The 19,735-nt window shown below is 38.4% G+C and overlaps 1 protein-coding gene across 3 annotated transcripts; it reads left to right on the forward strand.

The window, feature by feature from the left end:
* The first annotated feature begins 132 nt into the window (after positions 1 to 132).
* wnt7ba (wingless-type MMTV integration site family, member 7Ba) lies at positions 133 to 19,425 on the forward strand. Of its 3 annotated transcripts, none has more exons than XM_048154871.1 (4): positions 133 to 308; positions 14,165 to 14,391; positions 16,658 to 16,929; positions 18,763 to 19,425. In XM_048154871.1, the coding sequence occupies exons 1-4, from the start codon at positions 274 to 276 to the stop codon at positions 19,240 to 19,242; spliced, it is 1,014 nt and encodes a 337-aa protein (XP_048010828.1). In that variant the 5' UTR covers positions 133 to 273; the 3' UTR covers positions 19,243 to 19,425. The 3 variants fall into 3 exon arrangements, with proteins under 3 accessions (XP_048010828.1, XP_048010827.1, XP_048010829.1); XM_048154870.1 differs by lacking the exon at positions 133 to 308 and adding an exon at positions 10,521 to 11,840; XM_048154872.1 differs by lacking the exon at positions 133 to 308 and adding an exon at positions 11,855 to 12,166.
* The last annotated feature ends 310 nt before the right edge of the window (positions 19,426 to 19,735 follow it).

The raw sequence follows: 19,735 nt of genomic DNA on the forward strand, positions 1-19,735 counted from the left end.
ACTGTGATTCACTCTCTCTCTCTCTCTCACACACACACACACATACACACACACGAGTGCGCGCAGCGACCGTTACACAAGAGCCAGACAGCAGCCGCTGACCTATCTAATATCAGCACTAAATAACACTGTTTACTTTTATTCACATTGGATATATAATGATGGTGGCTGTGGGCTTCTTTAAAAAAAAAAAAAAAAAAAAAAAAATTAACGGGCCGTTTCGAGGTCGACCCGTTCGGCAGATTTACCTCAGAGACTAACAGCTCGACGAATATGCAGTCCGTTTTCAAACCGACGACAAATCTGAGGTAAAAGTTTGGACTTGAGGAGCTTGTTGTGCTTGATCTTAGAAAAAGAAAAACTGTAGGTAAATAAAAGTACAGTAAATAAAAGTGTGGTTCAGGAACATCCATGATTTTTGATATTTTAGGAATTATATTTGGTCATTTGCTGATCCCTAAAATAAATAACTAACGTTACATGTTGCCTTACCGATGTTTGTAGTTACAGTAAAAAATATATTGTACGCACAATTTAGTACAAATGCCTCGATATGAAATATTTTTAAAGGCGGGTAAAGTTTTTCATAAATGTTTTTTAGGTGTCCTGGGTCTTGTAATCCGTCGTTTAACCTGTTTAATCCCAAAATGGTCCCGGGCCCAGCTAAGCAATAGTACAAGAAATAAACTACATGCATTTTCTAAAAGGAAAAAAGGTTTAAAACAGTTTAGCTTTTTTTCTAGTTATTGTTTCTGTAAACAGTTGCTCAATTTTCAAAGTATTTATTTTCAAAGTAACAATTTATTATTATTATTATTATTATTATTATTATCATCTTTTTTTTATTATCAGGCAACTATGTTGATAATAATATGGGATTTTTTTTTTAACTTTTACTTTTACATTGTTTAATTTAATGTGACAATACTTCAATAAAAAGAGGAAGTCTGCCATCTCAGTCAGTTGTAAAACATATGACCACAGACATATTTGCATGTTTATTATGATGATTTATATGAGACATATGAGAACAATAGACCCTTGAAATATTATATGTATGAATTGTGGTAGATGTATCTGTAGTAACACATGTTTTATTAGAGCTTTAACACATACTTTCAGAAGGGCAAACTAGCATAAAACAGCTCTGATCATGTGACTAGTATATACACCAGCCATAGCACTTTAATTTATAGAAATTTGACAATTCTGTAAAAGTAATCTTTGGTCAATGTAATTTTTTAAAAAGTTATTATTATTATTTTTTTTTTAATCACAAATGGGGGCAGGGGGGATTAAATGGGTTGAGTCAGAAGGGCTTCGGGGTATCAGGTGATTTGATGTTAAACCTGTGTGTGTGTGTGTGCTATCAAGGGCATTTTCATCTGTTTTTTGCTAACAATGTGTGATGTGAGTCATGCATTCATACAGTCCTTATTTTTAATATAATTTCAGGCTAAATTGCAACATTAATAAGAATTTTTGTCTGGATGTTCAGTATACTTAAAGAATGTGTTAAATATACCTACATAAAACAACTTTAATTTACAACGCTGTAAACTGTTAAGGAAATAACCTTTTAGATGACATTTAATATTCTAACTTACCCTTATTATTGGCTCTCAAAGACCATTAGTTAGATTTTTTTTACTTTTTAAGTCAAGTCTGCTGTATTTATGGCCCACAGTCAGGAATAATAATTTCACAAATGTATTTTTAAACTCAATACCTGCTCATAAGAAAATATTTTACAAAGCCACTTAAAACAGGCAGAATACTATTTTATCTGTCAGATACAGATAAAAGTTTTTTCAAACAAGACAATATTTTTGCAATAAAATGGGCAGAAGACCGAATAAATAATTTGTTTACTTTTTCTTCTTTTTTTTGGGGGGGGGGGGGGGGTTCAAATAAATTACAAAGATGAAAAAGAAATCACATAAAAGCTTTGATTACACACACCCTTACTTAGTTATTTTTCCTTTTTGAAAGAAATGTAGGTTAAAAAAAAAAAAGGAATAGTACTGACATAATTTATCAAATAACTATCATCTTATTAACACTTAAGGAAAATATTACTTCTCATACAGGATGGTGTTGTCAGATATGATTGCTAAAATGTATTTAAGAACTAATTACCTTGCATTTTTCCCCTCTGGGTCCAAAAATCAGATTACTTTCCCTATGAATACTGGTGTCATTGCTTCACCACTCTGCAAGTGGTTAAAGTAGAAGTAGAGGAACACACTCAATGAACCCACAGGTTCATCCATACAGACACAGCTAATCAGATTAAAGGGCCGAATTGTGTCCTATGTGTGAACGCGCGTGTGTTTATGTCCTACACAAAGTGGCCTCGTGGGAATTAACAGGAGATGGTGGCAAGCAGATTATTTTGAAAGGGTTGTTGAGTTCACATGGCATCACATGTTTACATGAAACTTATTATTGAACCACTTTAGTCTCCAGCATTACATGCCTCTCAAATTAAATAAATAAATACAACAAAAAAAGAGCAGACATTAATGCCAGCAAGTGCTCCACATTTGTAAACCAGAAAGTCAAGGGAAGATTTGATTATATGAAATTTAATACACACAACCTTTACGGCCTTGTGCCGGTTATATTGCTTCCTCAGGCAGCCGGTTACCTTGAAAACAGTTGGCCAGGGCACATTTAGGTCAAACGATTCAAAATGATTACATTTGCATTTATAAGATAAAGACGCTGAATTCTCACGGCAAATAGAGTCATCATGTAACAAATCGCATGCGATCCTCTCTGACGCATGTCAATCACACTGAAACGCAGCGAGAGGCCCACTTGCGGAGCCCGCTGATGTAGAGACGTCGCTCCTGCAGTGCACCGGCTGCATCTTTTGTCTTTCAGCTAATCACAAATTCAGACCCGGCATCACTTGCATACTAAACAAGCCCAAATGCTTTGGTCATACGCAAGTCAGCTCAAGAGAAGCCTGCTGCTAATTATTTTTTGTGCCCCTGACTGAAATGTGGCACTATTCAATAGAACGAAAGGGCGTAATGATCTTCAGCGGTGCTTAATGCAGAACTTTCTCCACGCCTCACACCGCCAGTGCGTGAGTGTGTATGAGTGCATGGAGCATTGAGCCCTGGGCTGTGCTAATTTGCAATCAGACACTCTCTTTGAGTTCTGTCTCTATGCCCCCAGACAGTGTAAATGGCAGCTGAGACAAAGCTCCCATTCTCTCCGCGCAGGCCCTCATAGTTTTATTTCAGGCCAGTGCTCTCAGACAGAGGGCATTCTGGGAAAGCCAAGAGATGGCAGTGGCAAAGGGGGCGGGACGCTGAGAGAGAGTGGGAGAGAGAAAGGCATGCTGCAACAGCCCCCTACCTCCCTCTACGACCGGCGTCCATGGGCACGCTGCAGTGCCACACCCACAAGACTTGCACTCTGCCAGTGTCTCGCCATTACGAGAACAAACAACAAATTTATTTTATAGTTCCAGAATTATATTGTGATTATTTAAACAAAATAAAGAGAAAGGATTGAATGTCTAAAATGATGCCATTGCCACTGAATGAAACATGTACAACTTCTATCTATCTATCTATCTATATGTATGTCTGTCTCTCCTATCATCTATCACTCTATCTGTCTGTCTGTCTGTCTAGCCATCCATCCATCTTGATTTTTTTTTATATCTGTCTAATTATTACTATTATAGAGCAATGATTACCTTGAATATCAAATCTTTCTTTCTGTAGCTGTTGAAATATTTTTTTCCCCACTGTTTTGTTGGATCTATCTACAAACTTTGAATTTCTTTCCTACTTTTTTGTTTTTATTTATTCATCTAGCTTTAAAAGTCTGGAGTCAGTATTTTTTAAAGAAATTAATACTTTTATTCAGCAAGGATGCATTAAATAACAGGTAATATATTAAGTAACAGGTAAAGACATTTATTATGTTACCAACGATTTCTATTTTAAATAAAAACTGTTCTTTTGAACTTTCTATTCATCAAAGAATCTTGGAGAAAAAAAAATCCCACAAAAAATATTAAGCAGCACAACAGATCGATCATATTGAGTAATGGCTGCTGAAAAATTCAGATTTGCCATCACAGGAAAATAATATAAAATATATTTATATTAAATACATTTTAAAAATATATTAGAACCAAAAACAGTTATTTTAAATAAAAAAAATATATTTCACAATATTACTGTATTTCTAATAAAATAAATCCTTGGTGAGCATAAATGACAAAAATATTACAGTATCAACACAAAACTTTTGAATGCTGTTGTACATACCAAGTACTAAATTGTTGCTGAATCATTGGTTTTGGAACACATGTTACTAAAACACATGCCTGGGGTTTCAGTAATGCAGGTCTTTTAGATATCTTTACTTTGTTTTCAAGAGTCAAGACAATGCCTGTCACAGCCCCGCAACCCAAGGCTACAAGTGAATGATTACCGAGAAACGAGCCATGTCCTCAGACAGGGGTCACAGTCTCGAGGCAACAAGAGAACGATAAAACCCAGAGCACACCTATGGCTTTATCACAAAACCAGATAACATCCTTGACATATTCTTGATGCTGACACCCATTTCTTCACAGTAAATCAAGAGCCCGGAGTATAAAATTTGACTACTAGCTCGGCATGGCCTCTTTGTCTGAGGTTAAGTGAAAAGCAGTGAGCCCAGTTAAGGCCGACAGCTGTGTGTATCACTTTACATTAAGAGTGATTTCTTCTGCTGTTGGAGCTTTGATATGCTGTTGGTTCAGCTCTTAAAAAGTATAGAATCCCTCAGTCTCTCTTCGACTTGACAAGCGCCCCAAAGATGTTTCTTTTACAGCTGCTTATTCTGCACACCAAGCAATATAATCACATGAAACAGTTAAGAATTAGTTCATATTTGCATCATCTTGGTCCAGTTCCCAGAAACAGATTAACCTTAGTCCTATACTAAACTGCATTATCAACAGTGATTCTCCATAGAAAATCCCTTTTATTCTGAGATTAGGTTTAATCTGTGCTAGAGAAATCACACGTTTAAGACACATATCACTAAACCGTGAGCTTTGAGGCTCCAAAAGCAAGGATTTGTTCATATGTGCACGATTGCCCTAGAGACCTTCATTTTAAAAGAAATGAGAAATCTATAGATTAAAATGTGGAAAACCAAGGATTCGGTTAAAATATTGAGTTTTAAAGTGGCGACCTCTGAAGGTTCCCACAGTCAGCCTGACAGCTGGTATTCGGCTCCCATCTTAATACTATGCAATTCTTGGAATGAAACAAATGCACTACACACTTTTTTGTCAATAAAAATAACTAATTATCAAATGGGAGGAACTGAATTGGTGAATGGATTAAAATTGCCAACGAGAAAAAGGTGATCTTATTGGCGTAATTGACGCACAACATGGTGTGATCGCGGGTACTTTGACCTTGGTGTGACCCTGCCTGGAAAGCCTAGCACTGGCAGCGGTGTAGTGAAGTTACTGTGTGTGCTGCCCCGTCTCTCTCTGGCTCCACATGATGACAAACAGCTATTGTCACGGCATACCGCTAGAACAATTGACTTCTTATGCCTCTCACAGAGAGTCAGAAGACAGAGGCAAAAGTTTAACATTGCAACCACAATTAAATCAGAAACCTTTAGTTCAGTGGCCTGTTATAGTGAGATAGGGGTTTTGTACAAGGTGGCTGGGCGGTGGCGGCAGGGTACAGAAAGGTAAAAGATGAACTCTTTCAACAATAATGGCTTGTTTCCACTGAGCAATGCGGTATGCAATTATGTCAGTTTCCATTATCGGAAGTTGTGAATGGTACCAAAATCCCGAACCGTAACGTACCACTTTTTTAGGACCCGTCCACTGGGGTACCAGGCACAGTAGTCCGGTACCTAAAGAGTGGAGCTAGACTCGATGCAGAACGTTGATTGGTTGACAGAGAATCGTCACTTGCGTGTGCTACAAGGGGAATGACAAAACAAGAGGCGCCATTTTTTAAATATACAGTTGCAACACAATGTCGGTTCAAAGCTTGTCTTGTGACAAACAGCCACATGCTGAGAAGCGAGAACAAGATCTGCTGTATGTCCTACATTGTTGTTTACTGTGTTGCTTTCTTCTTTGCACGAGAATGGCGTCGATCGCTACTTTCCGGCATACACCACGCCTATCAAGTAAGGGTACTGTTGGCGGTGGAAACGCAAGCCGGTGTCCCCCCAGGGAAAGGAGACCTGATTCCTGGGGGACACAAATTTTCACCACACCCGGTAATCATACTGTACTGTACTGTACCGCTCGGTGGAAAGGAGTCATAAGACCCCTGTAGTGCTTAATCTCAAGTACAGACCTTAAAACTAAAACAAGGGGTTAAAATTCTGCCATGTTTTGGATGCTGGTGTCTCCTTCAGGCTTTTCAATTCTGATTTTATGTCCACCAGTTCCAGATCGGCATAAACCAGCTTAGACTAGCATGGAAATTTATGTCTAGCTTAGTCTTTTTAACAGGAACGACCGAAAATTTCACTACAGACCAGAGAATTGAGTGCACTTTGCTATTGCTCCTCCCCGTACACTCACACACACACTAAATGACATCACCACACATCTGTTGTCCCAACAGGCATTCATCACATGGGTACCAAAAAGACAAGCCCTCTTTTTTTTAGCCATACAATCTTTCCAGCTTTCCTTCTCTCTCCATCCCTCGCTTTCATTCTCTGCACTGACCTGTGGCTTATTTCTACCTCATCCTACATTCACAAGCACTTGCATTGTGGAATCGGGAAAGAACCTTCATTAGAAGTCAATTAGTCATTTAGGTGACCCTTCAGTCCACCCGTGTGATTACACACAGACCCCATCAACCAGGTCAGCACTAATACAGTGAGGGGGAAAAAAGGCATGAAAGATTGAAGATTGGAAAATCCCAGTGCTCAGCTGTCTTTCTCTAGATCTCTTGTTCTTTCAGAAGTATTTTGTTCATCTCACACACACATACATATATATATTTTTTATTATTATTGTTGTTGTTGCTGTGAATAATAATGACATCCAGTCCAAAAACATCCAAGGTCAAACTTTTTTTTTTTGCCCTTTGACCCTTAAACCAAAGGTCCCTGCAGTAGTTTAGACATTACATTTATATGCATCGCTACCACAAAATGATGTGCTACACATCACTAACAGTTTTTTAATAACACAATACTACAACATCCTTTGCAAAATTTAATCTCAAGCCATAATATGACAATAAATATGACAAGATCTTGCCACATTTGTAGACAATGAAAGCTGTTTGAATGCCTCATGCGATGTGATTTTTCTGACCTATTCTAAAAAATGGCGGGCTTTGGGTAAGAGCCAGGCGGTCTTGATTCAGCTTTAATCGACAGTGTATAAGTTTATACTTCGGAGGGCGGGATACAAGATGGCGGGAGCAGCGAGGTGCAGTTCTCATTCTGGGCGGCAGCACAGTTCTTCATCTTTTGCGAAGAGGCAGTCGAGTAGAGCCCCCTTGTGGAGGTTCATAGAAACTGCTCTGAACGAGGATGTGGGGGGAGGTGGGTAGGTTACGCCTATGCTAAACCTAAAGTGGGGAGTTTTTACCGTGATGGGGGACAGACAGTGGATACCCTTACACCATTGATGGGTGGAAGCCTGGTCTGAAAACAGGCAGTTTAGGGGATTATTTTGTGGAGCTCTGCCTCCCTCTACTGGTACGTTTGAATATTGCACTTTCATTTAATCCTCAAATTAGATTTTTTAATGGTAACTTTTTCAAGCAAATGAATAAAATGTTTTTTTTTTTGTTGTTGTTGTTTGTTTTTTTTAAGTTATAATATAATATAGGCACAATTTGGGGATTATTCGAAAATATATAATTATAAAAATAAAGCAGTTTATTTTTTTATTTATTTATTAATGAAAGGAACACAATATGCTGACAGTGAGTACCTATTAAACTACACTGTCACTACGCCAGCTGTTTCTGCATCTGTTTGTGGGTAGACGTACCAGCATCTGGTTTATGTTTTGAGTGAGAATAATAATAAAAAAGAATAAATTCTGGAATAACTTATAGGAAATTGTGTGATTTACACAGACATTTATAAGCAACACATTAATGAAAATATGCATTTTTTTTCTTCTTTTGCTTGCATCTTTTTTCTTTCTTTTTTTTCTTTAAATATGGACTGTAATTGGGAAGACATGGCTCTAAAACATCTCTGTACACGTGTTTACAATTTTCCTTTGTCAGCTCTGGGGATTTAGCCGAGCATCATAATCATGTGATCGAATTCAACTGCGATTTACCAACTTGTTGATCGCACGCACTTGGACTCGGAGATGTCACAGGGTGCAACAGAGAAAAAAAACCTATGCAGAAAGTAATTGCAGATGAAGAACTGAAACCCAACAGCCCTGAAGGGAGGCAGGGTGTATAGATGTCCACTTTCCTTTCCTTGTACTACAGAACAAGAGTGCTAAACAAGCCTTTTCCGTTTCTCCAGGCATTTTTAAGGGGCTCCCAAGCAAACGGTCACTGACAAAATGCAATGAGACAACGATATTCCCCCAAGACAAGGAAAATTGTCCTCTTTTCCCCTACAATCTTGATGAAGTAAATGAAAAGAAACAGATTCCATTGTGCAACCTTCCAAACTATAAGAGCACAGCTAAAGTGCAGTTTTGGCAAGAGAGTTCTGTGGTCAAAACGCTAACAAAAGCATCTGATGGGATTTTTTTCTTCCCATTTGGTTCCTCCCTTTGATTCTTTTTTAATTTATTTCTATTTTTCACCAGCCTAAGAGAATATCATCCAAAATTTTTGCTTGGCTGCAAATTTGTATAGGGATATGGCCCTTATTTACAAGTGGCCTGGAACATGGGTTTGAATAGAATATTTCAATTCTGTGCAAGATGTCAGCCATTTCTTTTGCATAGTACATGGACATAACTGAAACAAAAAAAACTCAGAAAGGATTAGCATTTCCTTTACCATGGAAAATAGGATGTTTCAAGTGTAAATTGTGCTACCATTGAAGATTTCATACAGGTAGTAAAAGGGACTTATATTCTTATAATGCATTGTCTCCAACATCATTTTTCTCAAATATAGCCACATTTGTTTAATCAAACTCTATGTCAGACTTAAAGGTTGCCTGAGCTGGAGGTTGTACCTAAAGCAACATGCATAACAAGGTCTTGCAAATCATCAAAAAAAGTCAACTGCAAGCATATTGCACCCAGCAGCAATAAGCAATTTATTTCAGGACTGAAATCCACAGCGACATACATAATGGTAACTGAATGAAGAATAAACTATACAGCATTCTGAAAGTTGCCATCCCATTAGCACAGGCTCCACTGCAACCATCAAACACAAACAGAAGCAGAAAATCTGGCTGTGCACTTTGATCTCTGCACTAGTGAAAGAAACAGGCTCATAAACATGCCCACCCTTTGAAGCTTATGATACGGCATAGCTAATTCTCCACCTTCTATCCTGTTCAACCTTCCCTGCCTTAGAGCAAACAAGCTCATGTTTGCAGAGAGCATCTTTACAAGAGATAGTAAATTTGTTTGCTTTCCTTCATCAATCAGCTCCCATCACCCAACAGCTTTTGACTTGCTGATGTTTTCCATTATGACAGAATGCATGTGCTGTTTTTATATGCCTTCTCTGTGTATTTATTTATTTACTTTTTGCACAGGGCTGATTACTAAGCTCCTCCACTGATTATGTTGTCTGAGAGCACAACACACATTTACCAACTACCACTAGAGGGAGCAGGATTTCATTCTGAATGGTGCATGGATGGGAATCGAAATCTTTTGTCTATTTATTGTTGTTGATGTTGTTTGCAAGATCTGAATGTTTGATTTTATGTGAAAGAAAAGTTGTAGATGATACATAAATTAAAAGAAGGAATGGTATTAAGCAAAAGTGATTTTTGTTATAATGTAGTTATTAAATGGATAGTCCACCCAAAAATGAAAATTCTGTCATCACTTACCTTCATATTGTTCCAAGCCTGTATCTTTGTTCTGTGAAACAAAAGAAATAACTGAAAAAATAATATCTTCTTTTGCTGGTAAATAATCTTGGACCAACAACAAACCAACTACCAGCTGGTCAGGATGTTTTTGTTTTGCAACATAGCTACTTAATGACCAGCTAATGAGCATCTTAGACCACCTAAAATCCATACCATCTTAAAGGTTTAGTTAACTTTGAAATGAAAATTACCCCAAGCTTTACTCATCCTCAAGTCATCCTAGGTGTATTTGACCTCCTTCTTTCTGATGAACACAATTGGAGATATATTAATAAATATCCTGATGCGTCTAAGCTTTATAATGGCAGTGAACGGGACCAACGAGTATGAAGCTGAAGAAAGTGCATCCATCCAAAGCAGAACGTACTCCACACGGCTGCGGGGGTTAATAAAGGCCTTCTGAAGCGAAACGATGCATGCGTGTATGAAAAATATCCATATTTAACAAGTTAAAGTAAAATATCTAGCTTCCTCCAGACCGCCTTCCACAGTGTAATGCCTCTCGCAGTTCAAAACGTTTACACTATGTCCTACGCTTTGTGTATTCAACTTACGAAAAAAGTGTAACTGACGCGACATCAGTTACACTTTCTTCCTAAGTTGAATACGGAAGGCGCTCTGGCGGAAGTTAGATATTTTAGATTGTAACTTGTTAAATATGGATATTTTTCTTACATAAACGCGTCGTTTCCTTTCAGAAGGCCTTTATGAACTAATCATTTAAGCTGGCTTTTCCAAAAGAGGCTGTAACTTGTCAGATCATTATACAGTCTGCAAAATATTCAATGACTTTTCAATGAAATAATCAACATGAAGGCAATTTCTTGACAGTAAGCTTCGTCTCACGCAACAGAACTGTTTTGGCACTATTAGCAATGTCTTAAACACTTAATGTGATAGGTAAGTGTGTAATAAAGCGATATATAATCACATAGGCTAACGTTACTTATGTTTTGACGATATACCGTCTGATACGATGTTCTGTTGCTATTACCTCCTCAGCCGAACGAATGTTTTTTCAAACCCTTTGAAATATACTTAACACGTAAAAAGAATAAATACTTTTGAATGTTTACTTCAGTTGAGAAAGCACAAATCTTAATTAGGATCAGACCTTCTCAAACTCCCTCATAATTCGCACCCATATAGCTTCTAATGGTGACTCATGCCTGCCATCTACAGCGATGAGAGAAGCTGCATGCATCATTTACTAAACGGAATTGTTGTCGGCCAAAGCACAACACTTTATAAATCCTGAGTTTTCACTTCCTTGCTAGTTTTAAACAAGGTCTCCCCAATAGACCATGATGTGAATATTATTAATATTAATAAAAGAAATGATTTCAAACCAGATTCCTGCGCATTCCTAATCAATATCTTCGAAATTAAGCGCAATATATCACAAAAAGGCGGAGATGTCACTCAACCGTGCCCGTAAAGGTGGGCGGACTGGAGTGTCCCCCCCTCTGCCAATGGCAAAGCACCGACACAAGACCCGAAATCCCTAAAATCAGCCGTCAGCCCGCGGCGGGGAACACACTCTGAATTAGCCCCTATCGCGCAGGAGATGACGGATCGTGTCTCCGCGCCCGCAGCTCACGCACGGACCGCGGCGCGCCGAGCAGCAGCGTAACGTCACGACAAAACTTCAGAAGTTCGCTTTCTCCACGCGCTCTCTTCAATGTCACCATGCGCAGCATCTCATCCTGCGGTGCATTGCTGTCAGTCTACTACCCCCAGATCTTCCTCATCCTCACCAGCGGCAGCTACCTGTAGGTTTGAACAACTGATTTTTTTTTTATTTTTTTTTTCTTCTCACCTTTAAGATCTTGTGGCGATCTGGCAACACAGTCAGCAGCTGGGGACAATTAAAACGAAGTTAAAGAGCTCTATCGTTATTGCATTGCAAAATTAGACAGTCATCTGGATATGCATGAATTTTAAGAGCGCAAACCAATAATATGTTGGAGGTGATATTATTTAGTGCACCTGCTGTGTTACACGAGGAGACTGAGCATGTGCATGTGCTTTAATTGCATCTGAGTCACTGATAGTTCAAAGGAAAGTGTGCTTGAAGTACAATGCTGCTGATTGGATCGTAAGTGTTATATTATTTATTTAAAAAGACAATGTATCAGACACCATTTACTGTAAAAATGTAAGTCATTTAAAAGAAAAATGAATTAAAAATGCTACAGTAAAACCTGTTTATGGGTGAAAAACTATAGGCAATGTAATTTTACTGCTTTTTTTTAACCAATAGGCTAATTTACGTGTGTTTTTAAGTAAAAAACTGTATCATCTTTTAAGCAGTTATTATTTTTTGTTATCAGTTATGCACATTATAGTTAGCCTATGTTTAACTGCATTTGTTTTGTGTTTGTGTAACATTGTGCCTATACTTGATTAACTTTAATTCATTATGTGCCTTCTGGTTTACCTTCTGCATTATTAGCTGTTTATTTAAGATTAAGCAGATTTTAGTAGTTCAAGTAGGTTGATATATTAACATAATGAGTTATGACATATATTGTTATAAACTGTAAAATATACAGGCACCAAAATTCCTCTCACACTGCTTTAAATATAATTATTGAAATAAGCAGATGAATTAAGAATAACATATTATAAATTGTTAATTTACAGCTATATACCAATCATTATAGGCTATACTAGTCATATCTCAGTATAAACCAGTTCATTCACTCAAAATTGATGAGATTACCTTTCATTCATTTGCTGTGAGAGCATAAGGACAATGTTTTACTCATTACAACATCATGTTCTGATCTCAAATGCTTGTAATTGGAAAACCGCATTTGGAAAAAAAAAAAAAGCAGAGGGTGAGATGTGTGTCTCGCTGGAAAAGACTGAACTTTTTATTTGCACTAAAGTTCAGTCTGTGGAGAAATTACTGAGCCACACATTTCAAACGTATGTGTGGATCATAAGTGTACTTTAAATAGATTCTGGTCGCTGTTTCAGAAGTGGTCATTATTATTTAAAGCTTTGAGTTACAATTCACATTTTGTTCTCGGATTCCCAGTTAACTTTCTTATTTTCATTTGGTGGCCTATTGACTATTTAGAGCCTTAAATATTTGTGGATTTTCCTTAGACCAGATCAATGTAACTTTACTTAAAAAATAACAAATGTTACAAAGTGTAAAAAAAAAATGCTTTTGATAAAAGAGATATGCTGCATGCCATTAAAAAGTTTCCCTGTATTCAGATGTTATTAAATAACATTCTTGTTGCAAGAACAAGAATGCTAAGCTGTTATTATGACTGATGAATGGACACTCTAGGTTTGGTAGCTCATCTCAAGCTCAAATGTACCTATTCCTGATTTAAACCAGGACATTAGTTGGTCTGCTCTAAAATAGGACTTCATCGTTGGTTCTAGCATCTTCCAATATGGCCGAAACAGTTTAAAATAGGTCAATATATGTCTGGATTGTGTTCATCTGTGTTAAAAGTTACTCAATTGACTAACACTGTGGTGAACTTTGTTGAAGAACAGATGGCTTGATTTACAAGTGTAATCCAAGTTATGTGTTTTAGTTTCACTTTAATTGGGCTGTGATCGCATTGTTATATATGGTCTTTGTCTGTAGAGTATAGTGTACGGTTGGCCCGTTAACCTTTTTAGACAGTATTTGGGACCCCCATCTCATTTAAATCAATTTCAGTTCCACACTTGCACGTAAAAGCACTAAGCAATCTTAAATAGTTTTGAGCAGTCCACTTACCAAGAAAATAAAATCACTCAAAAATGAAAAATTTGTCATCATGTCGCTCTCTCTTCTCTGAAAAATTAAAAATATTTTAAAGACTGTTTTCGTTCATGCAATGAAAGTCAACGGGGTTTAAAACAGCATTGGAACCCATTGATTTAATTGCATGGACAAAAAACAAAATTATATATTTTACAAAATATCTTCTTTTGTGTTCCACAGAAGAAAGTCATACATGTTTGGGATGACATAAAGTGAGTAAATGATGACAGAACTTTCGTTTTTGGGTGAACTGTCCATTTCTTGAATACCTGGTCTACATCAGCTGCTGACATCAATGTGTCTGATCTTCTCCAAAAGGGCTTTGTCTTCAGTCGTGGCTTTGGGCGCGAACATCATCTGCAACAAGATTCCCGGCCTGGCCCCCCGACAGCGTGCCATCTGCCAGAGCCGCCCAGATGCCATCATCGTCATTGGAGAGGGCGCTCAGCTGGGCATCAACGAGTGCCAGTATCAGTTTCGCTACGGACGGTGGAACTGCTCTGCCCTTGGCGAGAGGACCGTCTTTGGGCAAGAGCTGAGAGTAGGTCAGTAGGTGCAGCCCCGTGAGCTGTGCTTTGTGTGTGCCTATTGCTTTGGCTCTGACTAGTTTCCAAGAGAGTGTCCCTGCGAATCAAGTGAGACAAAAAGAGGTTAAAGTGGATGCAATCTGTCCGCAATTACTTAAAAAAAAAAATCTCTTTCAACAAAACATTTATGCAGATACACACCCACAAACGGCACCAGTGACTTTGTGAGAACCTCAACCAGGAGAACACAGTAATATGGTTTTTTAATATTGCACTCCCAAATAAATTGCCTATCAATCAAAAATGTTTTGTTACGGTCAGGGTGCGGTGCGGGGCTGTGTTTAATCCAATGGCCCTGGTAACAATCACTATTTTGGGGGTTGGTTGGCTCCACACAACATAATCTTATTTCTTTTGTTGAAGGAAATGCATGTTTCTTGGTTGTGGTGAGCTCTACGCTGTGCGTTTGTGGGTCCTAATGTGTATGAAGCTTTTTTATGTTCTCTTGTGCAAATTGCTTTTGTGAGATGTAAAGAAAAGTCATTGTTTTTGATATTTCTAGCAGGAAAGTTGAGTTTAAAAGAGTTTTTCATATGCAATATGGAGGCCTGTATGGAATCTGCAGACTATATTTACAAATTTTCTACACTGATTTTGATTGAAAAATTGATTTAAACATCGTAAAATGGCAAAAGCGTAACCGAATTAACCAAAATATTTAACATTTAAAAAGCAGGGTGCACTGTAACTATAGAAGAAAATAACTTCCAAAATTATTTTCAGTTGAATTTCGTATTTTTCAAGATTGAATGTTCAAATATGCATTTTAGCATAAACTGTTGGTTATTTAATAGCCAGGCTATTGAGTTTTCCCACAAAATCCATTTGAATAATGGTAGTTAAAATTCATCTGTAGATCCAGGCACACATTACTTATCAAATCATCCAAAGTCTTTGTAGCATTCAGATTCAGTCTCTTGGCTGGATAAAGGAAAATCCTGTGCTCAGTCAAACCTGATGATCAGTTATAGGACGTCAGCTTTAACTATGAGAAGAACCACAACGCTAATGGTCTCTTTCCATTTTGTAGGATGAAGAGGGTAATCACAGTTTCTTTTACTTTTAAGATTCAATGCCAGCATATATTAAAGAGGGATATTATCCTTAAAAAAAGAACAACAGCAATTTCATATTTATTTCTTGCTTATACTGTAAATGTAAATCGGTAAATACTAAAATATTGTGGTATTATTGGCAGACTTGATGATTAGTCTTCATCTGAAGTCTGGCAATGAGGTCTGACTGTAATGACCATACTTCAGCTCTTCGTAATATGGCGCCCATGTACAATGCAAATTGAATGAACAAAAGATTTTGGGGGGCGGGGGACACTAAATAAATAAATAAATGGACACCCAATGACCAATGACCAAAAGAGCGAGAGAGAAATAGGGTAGGAGATTTTTTTAATGATTTTTTTGTTTGTTTGTTTTGATGTTTCAGTAGAATAAAATTGAAAGTCTGCATATCATAGATTTTAAATTACATTTGCAAATGTTGTATAAAGGCATTGTTAACCTCAAATGTAAAGAAATACAAATGTAAATAATTTATCAGCTATGTACAATGCAAAGGGAATGATAAATATTGCAGCCGATTTGTTACACTCAAACATGGGCAACTCATGCATTTTAAGAAAGGTTTAATAAGAATGCAAAGATCAATGTGAAGCCATAAGCTACACACCTAAACAGTTCAGAAAAATCATTTTGAACAATGCATCCCCAATCCTTATTGGACAAACCAATTCAACATTTTGTTTGTAATTAAAAGTCTTAAATTTGGTCATTTATTAATGCAAAATTAGTCTCCATACAAACAGACAACAGTATAGAGATCTTTGTGGCGGTCAGTCCATTCCTACTAACCTCAGTGGTCTTTTCATAAAGGCTGACCAGCAGGGGTCAGTTTAGTCTCCTTACATCATTCTTGAGATCAGGAGCTCTCAATCCTGTTCCTGGAGATGAACCTCCCTGCAGAGTTTAGCTTCATCACTGATCAAACAAAAATGAACCAGTTAATCATTTCTTAAGGTTAAAAATTACAGTCAGGCGTGTTATGGCTGCTTCGCATTGGAGGTTAGAGCCCGCTGGTAGATGCAGTAGCTACACTGTTGAGAAGAAATCAAACAAAGATGCACTAAAACAAAGGAAACTCACTAGCATGAACTTTGGGATGTCAGTGGTGTCAAATCATCTCAGAGGTTCTACTATTTTCTTCCTAGGTAGCAAGGAGGCTGCATTTACCTACGCCATCACGGCAGCAGGTGTTGCCCACGCTGTGACAGCAGCCTGTAGTCAGGGCAACCTGAGCCACTGTGGCTGTGATAGAGAAAAGCAGGGCTATCATGACCAGGAGGAGGGCTGGAAATGGGGCGGCTGTTCGGCAGACGTCAAATATGGAGTGGAGTTCTCAAGACGCTTTGTGGATGCCAGAGAGATTAAAAAAAATGCAAGGAGACTAATGAACCTGCACAATAACGAAGCTGGAAGAAAGGTATGAAAGAAAATGAGCTGTATAAACTAGTATTAATAAAAGTTACATAAAAGTATGCAAAGTATACAGGGGTTGGACAATGAAACTAAAAAACCAGGGCCAATATATTATTGGAGATTTCACGCCTATATATTCGTGGCCTGGTGGCCAATCTTCACTGGTTTTACATTCCATCAGTAGGCTAAGAGCAGAGTTTGAAGGTTGAATTAGCAGAGCAATAGCACCGCTGAACATGAAATACTGCAATCCACACAACATAATGGGAGACATATCAGAGTTCAAAAGAGGACAAATTGTTGGTGCGCATCTCGCTGGCTCATCTGTGACCAGGACAGCAAGTCTTTGTGGTGTATTGAGAGCTACGGTATCCAGGGTAATGTCAGCTTACCACCACGAAGGATGAACCACATGCAAAAGAAGTAACTGTCGATGCAAAAGGAAGCTGTCTGAAAGGGATGTCCTAACCCAGATTGTATCCAAAAACCATAAAACCACAGTTGCCCAACTCACTGCAGAATTAAATATCCACATTGACTCTCTTGTTTCCACCAAAACTGTTCATCGGGAGCTCCACAGAGTCAATATTCATGGTCGGGCTGCTATAGCCAAACCTTTGGTCACTCGTGCCTATGCCAAATATTGGTTTCACTGATGCCAACAGTGCAAATCTTGGTCTGCGTTTCACAATGTGAAACATATATTGTTCTCTGATGAGTCCACCATCACTGTCTTTCCCACATCCATGGGAGTTACAGTGTTGGAGAAGCCCCAAAGAGGCTTAACACCCAGACTGTTGCAGCCCAGAGTGAGGAACGGTGGAGGATCAGTGATGGTTTGAGCTGAAATATCATGGCATTCTCTACTGTGCATGATGGGCTTGTCACGGCCAAGGACTACCGAACCATTCTGGGGACTACGTCCACCTAATGGTTTAAACATTGTACCCTGAAGGTGGGGCCGTCTAAAAGCATGATAATGGACCACTGTGAAGGACTTGTATCTGTCATTCCCAAGACGAACTGATGCTTTATTGGCTGCAAAAGGAGGCCCTACACCATACTAATAAATTATTGTGGTCTAAAACCAGGTGTTTCAGTTTCATTATCCAACCCCTGTATATTAAATTAAAGAATTGTCATGTTTTTCATGTGATTCAGTTCATATAAACCATGTATAGTGATACACTGCTTTTAGACAGAGAGATTAAAGAGTTAGTGGGAAAAAAACACAAGGAACATTACTACTGAATTTCAAATCCCTCTCACTGAAGGGGAATATTAAGATTGAACTAAACGGGTAAATGTCAACCATCACGTACGTCTGTCTGTTGAACATATCAGTAACACATCAAACAGCCAAATAGTTCTGCTTTTAACTCAAATGTAACCATATACATAAATGGGGACTTGAGAATTATGGACATTTCTCTCATTCTTTGATGTGGCCCTTCGGAAGGTAGAGAAAATTACAGGGTATGATTTGGCTAAAACATATTTTTTCCTCTCAGTTTTGACAGATATCTGGCATCGCACATTGAGACATTGCTCAGGATGTATTGAATAATGGGTTTTGGTTCAAATTGCTGAAAACAGTCAAAATAAAATGTCAAGAATTTCCCTTACCCATCAGCTGCACAAATTTACTCGTACCACAGATTCAGAGGCCTCTGATGAAGTCATGCCCATTGTAAAAGACTATGCGAGTTTAACCAGGAAATAAAAAGCAGATAAACCACATTTATTTATTTTTTTAAAAATGCACACAATATATATATATACACATTGTGTTTTATATGCCATTTGGTAACACTGTGTTTTTCCCCTACTGCTGCAGGTTCTAGAGGAAAGGATGAAGCTGGAATGTAAATGTCATGGCGTCTCCGGCTCATGCACCACAAAAACCTGCTGGACGACTTTGCCGAAATTCAGAGAGATCGGCTACGTACTTAAGGAGCGTTATACCACTGCGGTTGAGGTGGAGGCTGTGAGAGCCACGCGTTTTCGCCAACCCTCCTTCTTGCGTCTCAAGCAGTCCCGTGGGTACATAAAACCCACCGACACAGACTTGGTTTACTTGGAGCGTTCACCCAACTATTGCGAGGAAGACGCTGCGACGGGGAGCGCAGGAACGAGAGGGCGCCTGTGTAACCACACATCTCCTCACACGGACGGCTGCAACCTGATGTGCTGTGGCCGAGGCCACAACACCCACCAGTACACACGCGTATGGCAGTGCAACTGCAAGTTCCAGTGGTGCTGCTTTGTTAAGTGCAACACCTGCAGCGAAAAGACAGAGGTGTTCACCTGTAAATGAGCGAGTGGAAGAGTTGAAAAGACAAGGAAGAAAGGCAAGAAGCCAATGGAGAGAAACAGGAAGTGTTTGAAAGAGAAATGGAAGTGTCGAACATATACACGGCTTCGTTTTGCACATCAGGCAGTCTTTATGCAAGAAAGGCCATTGCCGAGGGAGATGGGGATGAATAATGAAGATGCTGGAACTTTAGAGGAAATTGCACTGAACTCAGACTGACTGTTTTGTGATTTCATGCAAACATGTGGACGCTACATATGCAGTGCAAGGCTTTAGTTCTCAGATGCTCTCAGACTTGAGGAAGGTCACCTGAGGCCTAAAATATAGACTCAAAACTCTTATCGGACAGTCTAACCTGCCCACAAAAGTGACTTCTTTTTTTTTTCAAATTAAAGAAAGCTTATTACAAAGACAACTTGTAAAAGACATGTAAAATGTCCCACCAGTTGAGCCCCTATGGGAGTTCAAGAGGAAAGATGTGCTGCAACTCTGGAAA

The sequence above is a fragment of the Megalobrama amblycephala genome, linkage group LG14 (assembly GCF_018812025.1).
Source record: "Megalobrama amblycephala isolate DHTTF-2021 linkage group LG14, ASM1881202v1, whole genome shotgun sequence".
NCBI classification, from domain to species: domain Eukaryota; kingdom Metazoa; phylum Chordata; class Actinopteri; order Cypriniformes; family Xenocyprididae; genus Megalobrama; species Megalobrama amblycephala.

Coding starts and splice junctions, on each gene's coding strand:
- wnt7ba (XM_048154870.1), top strand. CDS start 11,758: ATGCGCAGCATCTCATCCTGCGGTGCATTGCTGTCAGTCTACTACCCC. Junction 11,841..14,164: donor CTCACCAGCGGCAGCTACCT/GTAGGTTTGAAC, acceptor CTTCTCCAAAAG/GGCTTTGTCTTCAGTCGTGG. Junction 14,392..16,657: donor TGGGCAAGAGCTGAGAGTAG/GTCAGTAGGTGC, acceptor TTTTCTTCCTAG/GTAGCAAGGAGGCTGCATTT.